This window comes from Aulostomus chinensis, chromosome 6, assembly GCF_037954235.1.
Source record: "Aulostomus chinensis isolate RoL2024-O1b breed Wild chromosome 6, RoL_Achi_v1.0, whole genome shotgun sequence".
NCBI classification, from domain to species: domain Eukaryota; kingdom Metazoa; phylum Chordata; class Actinopteri; order Syngnathiformes; family Aulostomidae; genus Aulostomus; species Aulostomus chinensis.
In genome coordinates, this window is record NC_141325.1 from 8,470,990 (window position 1) to 8,482,985 (window position 11,996).

General features: G+C 41.1%; 1 protein-coding gene across 1 annotated transcript; it reads right to left on the reverse strand.

Moving 5' to 3' along the window:
- Positions 1–3,952: 3,952 nt before the first annotated feature.
- LOC147259970 (putative defense protein 3) lies at positions 3,953–11,970 on the reverse strand. The gene is made up of 6 exons (XM_086205317.1): positions 10,229–11,970; positions 6,701–6,929; positions 5,434–5,546; positions 4,684–4,793; positions 4,377–4,441; positions 3,953–4,286 (listed from the first exon to the last, which is right to left on the reverse strand). The coding sequence occupies exons 2-6, from the start codon at positions 6,903–6,905 to the stop codon at positions 4,180–4,182; spliced, it is 600 nt and encodes a 199-aa protein (XP_086061443.1). The 5' UTR covers positions 6,906–6,929; positions 10,229–11,970; the 3' UTR covers positions 3,953–4,179.
- Between the last annotated feature and the right edge of the window lie 26 nt (positions 11,971–11,996).

The following is an 11,996-nucleotide window of genomic DNA, read 5'->3' on the forward strand; positions in this document are numbered from 1 at the left end:
TGCATGCATGTGGATCAGTATTTGATCTGCCCGTTATAAGAATGAATATCATTCTCTATATGTCTGTCTGTCCGACTACTGTATATGTGCATGTCTACATATTGGCACGTGTATTTGTGTGTGTGTGTGTGTGTGTGTGTGTACTATAGCACAGATGTGGGTCAAGGGATTACTGTTGTAGGGCTCTGCTAGACGTAATGATCGAATCACTGTTTACATTCATGTCAACGTTGCAGACAGTTTTTATGAGTTTTATGATGCGGTTCGCGCTCAGCAGTTTACGTTGAATATTTCTGACCAATACCAATATTGGTGAGGTTTAAGGTTTAGGAAATGATATCGCAACATTTTAAAATCATAAAATAAATATTGGTTAAATCAAATGCACCTAAAAAAAAAAAAAAACCAGAACCTGGCCTTTTTGTTTTTTTTGGGGGGGGGGGGGGGGTTCATAAATCAGGTCACATCTTATGCTGATTTGCTGAGCACTCCCAGTGACTGCAAGGTTGTGCTGCGTTACTGCAGTGTGCGACAAACTCCAGTTAGAGAGGGATTAAAGATGAAAGAGGCAAGTCATCGTCTCCATTCCAACTCTTACGGGCTTTCCAACAATGCCAGTTCTCGCATATGTTAGCAGGCTTGAGTAAGTGAAAAAATACAATTGAATTCATTCAGATTAAATACAAATCCTGATATTGTTGTTACCCGTTAGGTTGAATTTTTTTACTGTGATGGTATATATTCTGATATTAGAAAATTTAATTGTAAAGCAGGCGTTTACATTTTACAATATATATTGAACATAATTGTAGAAGTATTTGCATTCCATGCATTCCCGCACTCATTTTACTTGTGTATTTGTACACTTTTAAATCATTGCTTTAACTGGAAAACTCAGTTTTGAAATTGCACTGAAAACATTCTCGGAGATTTTTTAAAGTTTAAAAATAACAAAATAAGCAAGAACTGAAATAATTAAAAATTAGTATGTAGTAGAAAATAGGATTTATCATGAATCGTTCATGTTTTCAGGCTCCCCAGCACACCGTTGTACACATATAAAAAATATCTATTTACTCATGTCACTGTTATTAAAATATTTGAATTTCCAGGGGAAAAAAAAGGTCCTTTCACCCTAGGAAAAAGGAACAGAACGCCCACTGGCGAATGAAAAGCGAGATTGAAACATGTTCTTATCATAATCTCATTTGTCATTTTGAGTGCTGTTTATCTGCATCTCTGGTTTTTGTTTTGTGTGGGTTTTTTTTTTTGGCCATCCCATCTGGATATATGACCTTGTCTTGATGGAAAAAAAACACATCAATGGTGTGGAATTCACAGAGCATGATCTGGACAATGGAGGCCAGGATTCCACGTCAATGAGTCGATTACCAGCGGGCCGGCTGATAGAACTGGTACGTAAGTCTCTGGTGTGAATCCCCAGTTTACAGATACAGTCTGGCTACTGGTCCACAGTGGCGAGAGACTAATTATTATTGAGTGGTGCTGTCCCTGTGACCAGCGCTGCGTCCTCACCGCCTCGGGGCCGGCTGGAGATCAATACCTCACATAGACGCAAAATTTAGCGTGACAGCACCATCAGCTATCAAAACAGAAGCCCCAGCACTGTCAGAAGAACAAAGACAACTTTCTACGCTTTTATCTTTCCTCGTGCATATTTACCAAAGACTTTATCAGCATTTCTAAATGAGAAAAATATGGGAATGGATGTCCCAGATTCTTTCTTTTTTTTTTTCACCCCCATTTAATTAAATGCAGGAGCTCATGAACATAAAAAGAACATAAAAAAAAATTGTTTTCGCCAAAAGTCTCAAGAAATCCTTTAATCCTTTAACCTTAAGAAAGATTATTTCACCATTACTGTCATAGAATAATCCCTGGTAACAAACAGGTTGAAAATAACTTTCTGTACTGTACAGTATCTCGCTTGTAAATGCTTTGACATCAGATTCTATCTACTTTCCTGAGAACATTAGAGACATTTCTGTAACAGTTTATCAACCTCGAAAAACTAACTGCTCTGATTTAAAGGCGCTCAAGTATCATTCATCTCATTTAAAAAAGTAAAATATTCATATCGCGCCTGCACCCGGTTTATTGTCAACAAGTGCTTGATTGCTTTTTCAGGCTGCTCATTTCGCTCTCATGAACACTCATAATAATTCACAAACGCCTTTGGGGAATTCAGATTTGTCACAAACTTTCAAACGGACCGAACGGATGAAGTGATTTTATTTTGATGGCCAGGGGTTCAAACGTCAGGCTCGCTGCGACTGCACTAACCACATTTTTGACCAAAATTCAAGTATTCACATAATAAAAAGCAGATCTTTTCCCACTTTCACATGTTTGACGAGCGTCCCGGCCTGGAGACGTCTACCAGCTGAGTTTCAGTCATAGCGCCACCAGGTGCTTAAAGAGAAATAAACATGGTGTGACAAACATTTGATTTGCATCTTGATTACACTGTTTGGTCCTCAGGTGATGCACAGCAACATAGAGAGAGTGTGTTCTCTGGTGACACCCAGTGGACACAGAGCATCCGCCTGCTCTCTCATGCATGATCATCATCACGTTTTTCCTCCCTCTTGCTTTACACACCAGACGCACACTCCCGCTCATCTCTGCTTGCTGCTTTAAGCCCCCAGCGCCAAAGGTGGAGGGACACGCCTGCTGAGGGCTCTCTGGTCTTCTTACTGACTTTACGCCCGCTCCCCAAACGACAACCAGGACCAGCGGCCTCTTGTCATCCACGTCGGTTTCATCATTTTTACTGAGATTGATCTTGAAGGGATTGATATGTGACAAGACTCTCTTCTGTACTTCGCTGTAATGATAGCATCTGAAGAGAGGACAGCATGCGCCTTCTTTTTATTGTAAAAAAAAGAAAAAAAAAGGAAGATGAGTTGCCCCCCCCCCCCCCCCCCCCAAAAAAAAGAGAGACTGAACTCCATTAAAGTCTGCACCATCATATATTAAATGAGTCTGGACAAACATTCTTATCACGTTTGTCACCTGAACTGTTGAGAGATGAAAATATTGGAACTGAATCTCAGAGCTAACTGTGGTTTAGCGAGGACCAAAAGCATTTGGCCTGTTCGTGCTGTTTCAGACACAGATGCTACAAGGAGGAGCAGCAGGAAGAGAAAAGTGAGTCCAGCAGGAAATGATGGATATTGTATACAGAGCTTTAGAGCTCGCATGCAAGACACGTCTTAAGCCTCTTTAACGTTTGCCTCCCTGCTTTGTCCATTATACAACACGCTGGGAATCTGGGTTATAGGGCAAATGATGTGTGGAGAAAAAAGGTCATAATATCCTCTTTGTTAAATGGAATGAGTTTTAACCACCATATTAGGCTTTACCATCTCAACCCCTCAGAAATTAAAGGACCGCAGTTAATTTGATGAGGTTCTGTCACGAGAAGTGATGGATGAATATGATCCTGACAGCAACATATCAAGATATACGAGTCGGTTATATGACGGAGCAAGGTCTAGTCATTCTTCAAGACAGAAATATACGATTCCAAACATATACAACTTAATGAGCACAAACTTAATGAGCACAGATTCTCTCAACAGCAGCAGTGTTTGCTTGGATGCTGTGCGTTCGTAATAAGACTTGCCCTTGTTGCACAACGTTTTTGTTCGGCTATAAATATCACTACCACAGGAAAGACTCACGAAGATGACCGACCACCCGCGTCTTCTTGGAAATGAATTTCCCTGAATGAAGCTGAAATGCTTCAAAAAAACAAAACAAAAACAAAAAAAAACCTCTCCCGGTCTCTAAATGTGCTCCACTTATTTCCTTTGTGGATCTCAAAGCATTTTGTATTATACACAAACAAACAAAAAGAAAGATTTTACTGAAAAGCAGTGTTCTTAAAGCAGGCATATTAATAATTCATGTCTGTAAAAAGTACAAATGGTAGCCTGTTTTCTTCAGGAAAATAACTGATTACGTTAATATAGATTTAAGACCACGTCTCCGTTCAACTTCTTTCGCGTTGTGGTTTAATAAAAAAAAAACAACCCCACTGACAAATCGTTGAATTTCTTTAAGTTGTGGCATGATAATTCAAAAAGACAGTTTTTTAAAGTTTTCTTAATAATTCAACCGAGTTACAAGCAAACCAAGTCCACAAAATACTTATCAGAACACCCGTAGCATCAGAATACACATCACAAGGACAAGCACAGGATGTTTGTCACCCAATCCATCACTTGCACCAGTAGCCAGGCGGAGGCCTCCAGATGTGCCTGCAAAAACAAGATAAGGACAAACCCCTCTAAATGTTTGATCCCAGTGTATCCCTTTCCCCTGTTTTGAAATTAACGTACTGCGCCTACCTCTGGTCAGAGTGTTTGATCTCATGTTAATCCAGTAGACGCTGTGTTGCTGGGCGACTGTGGCCCTGGAAAACCACACACATACGTTGCCTTGATGTGTTGCGCTCATGACAAATTAGAGGAAGTGCTTTAACACTTCTGTCGTGCGGCGTTACAGTGAATATTCTAATCTAGAACCAGGAAAATACCACAAGTGCAATTGAAACTATTTTTCTAAAAATTTGTAATCAAACTAATTGTACCTTTATGAGTTATCAGATCTAGCGAGATGTTTAGTTTCAGCTTAAATATGTTTTTCTGTACGTACATGAAGTAGACAGGGCTTGTTGAGTCGGGGGGCATCCAGCTGTAAACGGTGGTGTTGCCCTTCAGGTTGGTGTTGGAATGAGTAACAGCACCTTGTGCATTTCCTGAACACTGTAAAAATATCAGGACTTGTTAGTTAAGGATTCTGTGGTCAGTGACAGTGGCAGTGACAGTGGCAGTGATCCCCCCCCCCCCCCCCCCCCCCCAATTGACTGTAAGAGGGAATGCACAGGAGCCCCAGCAGGCATAGCGATAGACCTGCCAACATCACCCCTCCTGGACGAACACATGACCTGGGAGCCTTGTCCTTAACCTGCACGGGGTCCAAGAGAAACATGCTTGGTCCCAAAAAAATATGAGGGAGTGGCTCTGCCTGTTTCGTGCTGCAGGGGGAGACCTGATTGAAAGGAGCAGGGAGTGAGCGAATTGCCCTGGAGGTGGTTCTGCAGCTGTTGTGGTGGTGCAGAGCATGGAGCAGCTGAGGGACAACTGAAGGTAAAGACTGGGATTGGCAACACCAGAACATTCCCCATGTGAGAGCTCATAATGATGGTGTACACAAAGATCTGAAAAATAAATCGCTTTAAAAAAGGTTTTATTTCCCTCCTAGGACGCATTGAGTCAAGCTATCTGAACTATATTGCGTTGAATGTTTTACCCAGTTTGCAGCTACTTGAGAGTTTATGTTCTCAACATGCACATCACATCCTCTCCCAGCACTTCAAGTGTCGACAGGAGCTCGGAGACTGACCTCAAGGAACTTTGTGTCTGGAGGGGGGTGTTGCCAGCTCCCCAGAGCGTTGGTGCTGCTGCCTGAGCGAGCCTCCAGCAGAACACTTCTGTATGCAGGTCCAATGATCGTCACTGTGCAAGAACAGACAGCAAACAACAGCAGCTGTATGTTACCGAGCAGACGTGCGTTGGACGCAAACGTCCTCATACCTGATGACAGACGTTTATTTAGGCCGTGCAAAACCACCTTACAACACTTTGACTTTCCTTTTATCTCGATGCGTCCTCATCAATCCTGATCCCAAACGTGTCCCCCCTCTTTCTCACTCTCACTTTTTGTGTGATCTCCTCTGCCAGGTTTCCACGGCTGAGAGGAGAACGGGTGGCTCTGATGACACCCAAAGTTGCACAGGATCCTCTTGTATTCATCCATCTTTTCACTCATATTTTACACTCACACACTGTATTTTCTTATAAAAATGTATTTTAGATTTTTTTGGGGGGGGGCTATTCCAGTCTTCAAAATGTCTTTTAAGCCTATGAACTCTACCGGGCGGAGAGGAGGGCTTTTGAGTCCGCCATCACTTTGCATCATCTCTATGCCCAGATCCATCACATGTATGTTAGAACCCACATGTATCAAAAATGTTTGTGTCCAAACTATGTGATTTTCATGATGTGCTTTGTATGAATTCTATTGCATTTTTCTGTCCAGTGAGAGGGATTCTTCCATATTTTACCATCACCAAATGAATCTGTGAATTCCTTTGTGATAGCTTTGATATACAGTTCCTAGATCAGACCAAACATCACCCAGACGGCATCAGAAAGTCTGAGGAAGCTGAGCATAATGTCACTTTCATAGAAAAGAAAGATTTTCACTGACAGGTGGTGACCTGGATTTGTGTCAGTCACTGGAAACTGTGACGAGTGCCGCTGGGGCTCTATTATAAGGGTTTATTTGGGGGTAGGCTAGTTTTAATGAACCAGGGGTTGCGGGATGGAGCCTGCCATGTCCTGTACAGCTCTGGAAACCCCTGAGACTTTATGAATTGATATGATTCTATTTGAAAAAACAGCTTGAACATGTTCACATACTTTAGCTTGAGCGGCACATTTCTATTGAATATACTAGTTGTTCTGTCACAGGAAACAGCAGAGATGAATATTAATTCACGACTAAAGAAAGTCTACTACGACCACTACCACTTCTACTACTACTACTACTACTACTACAACTACGACTTCACCTGGAGCTGTCTTGATGATCATATAAGTGATCTTACCTGTAATGGGCTGGCCTGGCTGATACACCCGTGTGTTGGTGAGGAGAGTGTAGGGTGCTGGTGACGGCTGAGGCTGCACTCCAACATGCTGAGGGATCGTATTCGCACAGGCGCTAGTAGGAGCACCGGTGGGGTAACCCTCAACCAAACAGAGCACCTGAAGCAAAATGAAGGCGGGCGACAACGACGACAAGCACAGCTCCATCTGGGAGAGTGAAATGTTCCTGAGCTACAGAAAATGTTTAACCACACAATCGCAGGACAGAGTCTTTTTAGAAGAAGAAAAACGTCACAGAGTCACACAACCGCACATTTACACTCCCTCCCCCACACACCATGACAATGGTTCTCACAAGGTTAGAGTGAACAAGTGATATTTACACTTTTCAGGACTGAACAAATCTGTTGTTTTTTTTCCTTGAGCCAAAACTAAATATTTTACAGTGTACTTCATGCCGAACATTTGTGCCCAGGGGGCACTGGTAAACACATTCTAAGAAAATCAGATGATAACTACGCAAGAGAAAATAGTACCACCCCTGACACGTACCATCAAACGAAATTTATTCATTGGTCAAAACAATACAACAGCCCAATATTGAATAGAGGCTTTCTATTTCAGACTGGTGAGCTCATTATCCTCTTTTAAAATCATCTGGAAGTCATATTTTTACAAGTGGGCCTTATAAAACAGGGTTGGCTGTCGGAACAAATCTTCATCTTTTAAATCAGCCCACAGATCGCATTTCTGCAATCCTCATGTAATACCAGAGTTATCAAACATTGTTTTTTATTTTACATAATTTCAATTTATTCTGTGTACTCCGCTTCTTTTCTAGGTCCTTAACGCAGCAACCAAAGGAGCTACATAAAAAGAATAGTCATGAAAACTGCTTTTAATCAACTCGAATTTCATTATATTGTTGAGGATTAATCAAATAATAATTTGATCTGATTCAATATTTTGTCCCAGCATGATATTCTCAGTGACTGTGGTTTAGATTATTTTTCAAACAGGCCACAAAAATCCAGCACACTCTCATGTAAATTCATTTTATTTCAAAGTACAAAAGAGTAGAACTAGCGTCATCATCCACTACTAGACCTTCAAGATATTAAAACCTAAATTGGGCCAAGACAAGAGTCAGATACCACATCCCAATATCTCAGATATCTGTTAGGTTATTGATTAGGAAGGAGTCTAACCAGACTCCCCAATTTCTTTTAGCTCCCGTCAAACTAAATGTGGAGCCAAAACTGAGTTACACCCGTTTGGTTTTGCAGGTTGAAGATTCAGCTGAAACGACGGGAGCTCAGAGAGATGTTGACGCAGGTCAGCCGACACATTATCAAACTTAACTAAACTGACTGATTAGACTCGCCTGGTTGACGTCATCACTGAAGAGTTTCCATTTTTTTTTTGCAGTGATACAGAGTAATAAGAACCAGCATGAAAAGATCAGCTGCACATTAAAAACATTAGGAATATTTGATTGTGTCACAACGATGAAACATGTGTCACTATTGATTAAAAAAACAACAGCAACCTCCCTGCAAGTCCTTTTTTAGTCTGACACAACCTCAACATTAGTCTCAGGTCAGTGGGGGCTGCTTGTCCAGAAGAGAGATCCAAGTCATCTGCTCTTGTAGGAAAACCTTTTGCAACAGCAGCAAAGCACTGTCCCAGATCGACGCTTGAAAACCTCAATTATATTTGCCGCGTCCCCGAGGGGTCACGCGTCTTCTCGGTGGTCTTCGCTTTCTTGATCAATTTTGCGGTCGGTAGAAATGCATTCACTGACTCAATCAACACGTGTAAATCCACAATTTACGTGTGGCGATGGAGCTAACAACGAGAACAAAAAGCACACAGAGCAGGGAGCGACTGTGTCTCACATTATGAAAAAAAAGACTATTGGCCTTTCACTGTTGTTTTCACTGTCAACAAACTCTGGCGCCAAAAATTATACAGACACACAAAATGACGACAGCTGGGCCGTCAAAGTACGGTAAAGTGGTTAGACCCGAAGTTTTATATGGTTCTGGGGGGGGGGACAACCACAAAAAACCCATACAGCATCTTGTTTTTCTATATGACTTTAAAGCATCTGGGTGTGACATCTTTAAATATGTTGCATAGTTTGAATTTTTACACAGAGACGTAAATCAGGTGGCCAGACTAAGTGCGTCTGCAACATGGAATTTAAAGTCTCACATCACTTTGTCTTAAACATGTCCTGAATCTGATTTAGTACTTATGAGGAAAGGTTTTCTTGGTGGGAGAGGAGGAGGGGAAAAAAAAATATCGTCATTTCTAAGATAACCCCCGTGTGCTCTAATCTTTGTGTGCAAAGGATTAGTCTCCCCTAGCTTGTAAATCAGACTAAAGAAGGATTTGCTGCTTAGAAAACAAAAAAAAAAGGAAAATTATTAGAAAAAGGATGAAATTTTGATTCTAGATACTTTTAATGTCACTACTGTGGGGGGGGGGGGACATAACGAAGGACTGAAGCACTACTGAATATCAGGAAATGAATGCTCACAGACAGAAGAGAGAAGAGTCGCATGCCGACACTTCATGCAGCCTTCCTGGTATTAAATTATATATCGTGTATCTTCTATTTAAACAGAGCCTTTTTTTTTTTCTTTTTTTTTTAAGCGTACACCTGTTTAAATCTGCATTCCTCTGCCATGATGGACTGTTGTCTTTATAACTTAATGAAAGATATATGATCACAAAAACAGCATTATTTTAAAGTCTTCCCTCTATAGAGTCTTATAATCTCATCCCTCATACACCAACCGTAAAACCCCTCTAAGTTATGTATCTGATGACTAAATCATTAATGGGAAACACACCGATTCATTTCTCATGCTCTTTTGTAGGACATTGCTTTTATAACAGTGTGTTCTGTTCTTAATTCACATTGTCAAAAGTTCTGGCAGCTCAGGATTACTTCGGAGTAACCGTAAATTAGTTGTACGATTTCAAAGCTTTTATTAGAACATCAAGAAACACATCGATTTAAAATGACCAAGATTCACCTTAGCTTTTCTTAGATCGTCCACGTCCACCAAGTGCACCGGCAAAAGCATTCATTTCTCTTTCAGATGATTTAAGCATTTAACATGTTCTTATTCAACTACTAAATATATATATATATATATATATATATATATATATATATATATATATAAATACAAATTTGCAATAAAACTTTTGTGTATAATCCTAAATACATCCAGCATCACGTACGTTCAGAACCGGTTAGTTTTGGATTTCAGCATCAAACCCACTATTCTAACGGAAGGGAAAGATCACAATTTTGGTTTCATTATAAATATAATGGCCGCAAATATGTTGGCGTCTTGCTCCTGGCTGACAATAACCGTAGTTACCTACGAGTTGTAATGCATCACTTGTTGTCGTCAAACATAGCAACAGTGAATAAGATAGCCTCAAAGCTGACATGGGCAAAGGTTCACAAAACAAAAAACCAAACCATGCAACTTTCCTGGAATGCTCACCAAGACAAAGGTCAAGTGATGATTCCCAGTATTTTTCCATCCATCGCCTGACTGCTCTTAAAAGCTTGAGGGTCTCTGATTCAGCCAAGCATCTTGGGACGAAGACACGTTTAAAAAAAAAAAAAAAGAAGTCAGTAATTCAGTGGTTACTTTCTCACATAGGAAGTTCAGTCGCTTTGTTGTCAAGCATGTGGCCGCGCTTCTGCTTCCAATCCGGCTGGATGCTCTGCAGCAATTGAGGTTAATAGACTCTTCTGTAACTACAGCTGCTTCAGGTTGAGGTTAATGTGTTCCTGGTGTGTTACGGTAGTCAAGTCAATATTAATGCTCGGAATGAGAACATGGATTAGGGTTAGGTAACTGCTCTAATGACTCTGGTCAGTAAACAAAAGGAATACGAGCAAATAACCGGTGTCTGATTAGTTAGCATACTGGGCGCTGGCGCATTTGAGTCACGTGGTTGACCTCAATATGACCATTTTATCTCAGCTGTTGCTCTCTTTTCAGCGTGATGAAAAGAGTTTTAGTGATGGACGAACTTGAAGAAAGTGCTGCTTTCTGGACACACACAAGAGGTAAGTGTGCGGTTGTGTTTGTGTACGTGTTAGGTGATACGTGACAGAGGAGATCAGCAAGACCAGGAAAATCGAATTCAATTCAATACAATATTCCACTGAGCGAAACTGAGTCACCAATTAAAGGTTGCCCTCTGAGGTCCAGCGCTGTCAGATGAGGCGGGAGGAGATGCCAAAACGTGATTTCATTGCTCAGGTTGCAATAGGGGGGGATTATTTTTTTTCCGCTAGCATGTTAGATGAGAGTTACTCAGTGTCACGGGTGCACTGGCACGATTCAAATCTAAAACCCACTTTTGAAAAGTGATCAGACGCTAGCATGCGTTATGACAGCAAACGCAAACTGCGGCAATTATTTTGGATGTAACTGAAATCAGAAGTCGTGGCATTGAATTAGGAAGCGTTCAGGAGGAGTTCCAAATAAATGACAGTCAACTTATTTCCCCAAACGCAACATTTTCCATCCGCTAATACTTGAGCTGTGTGCTCCCAACCAGACAAGACAAGCTGAAGGAGAAGTGCCCCAAATTTTGTGTCTGGACGTTGGTTGAACAGACAAAACGCATCAAATTGCTCTGTTCATAAAGCACAACTGAAGAGAGCCGCAGCCACACGGATGTCAGACGATCGATTCTCTGACGTGTAATGTGAGGACTTGTGGCTCCACTTGTGATTGAAAAGATCCTCAGGAAGGACGATAATGATAGGAGTTAAAAAAAACACACACACACACAACAGAGCCAAAAATGTAGGAATCAAATGTGTGTGTGGGACATTGTGGTTCAGTGTAACTGCTTTAAAATGCCTCCCTGCTTTGTGGCACAGAAATATGTTTGAATTCACAATTGTGTGTGTGTGTGTGTGTGTGTGCGCGCGCACGCGCTTCAAACTGTGCCAACCAATTCCTCACACCATCATTACCAGCAACCGGCGTCATTCCAACAGTGATTCATCTGACACTCTCTGATGGTGGCGGTAAGCAGGTGGAGCAAAGGGTTTCAATTAAGATTGTTTTTGGGGGTCAAAACACTCGTAAGAGAGGATTCAAAGGAAACAAAACTCTCAGGTGTGGAAGAAGTTTCAAGAACAAACACTGAATTTAGACAAATGGTGATTTTCTGGCAATTTCCCCTCACATAATTCTTTTGAATATTTTTAACACTTTCCTTCATTAGAATTCCTTCATTAATTTC

Coding starts and splice junctions, on each gene's coding strand:
- LOC147259970 (XM_086205317.1), bottom strand. CDS start 6,905: ATGGAGCTGTGCTTGTCGTCGTTGTCGCCCGCCTTCATTTTGCTTCAG. Junction 5,547..6,700: donor GCCAGGCCAGCCCATTACAG/GTAAGATCACTT, acceptor GTTCTTGCACAG/TGACGATCATTGGACCTGCA. Junction 4,287..4,376: donor ATCAAACACTCTGACCAGAG/GTAGGCGCAGTA, acceptor TTGTTTTTGCAG/GCACATCTGGAGGCCTCCGC.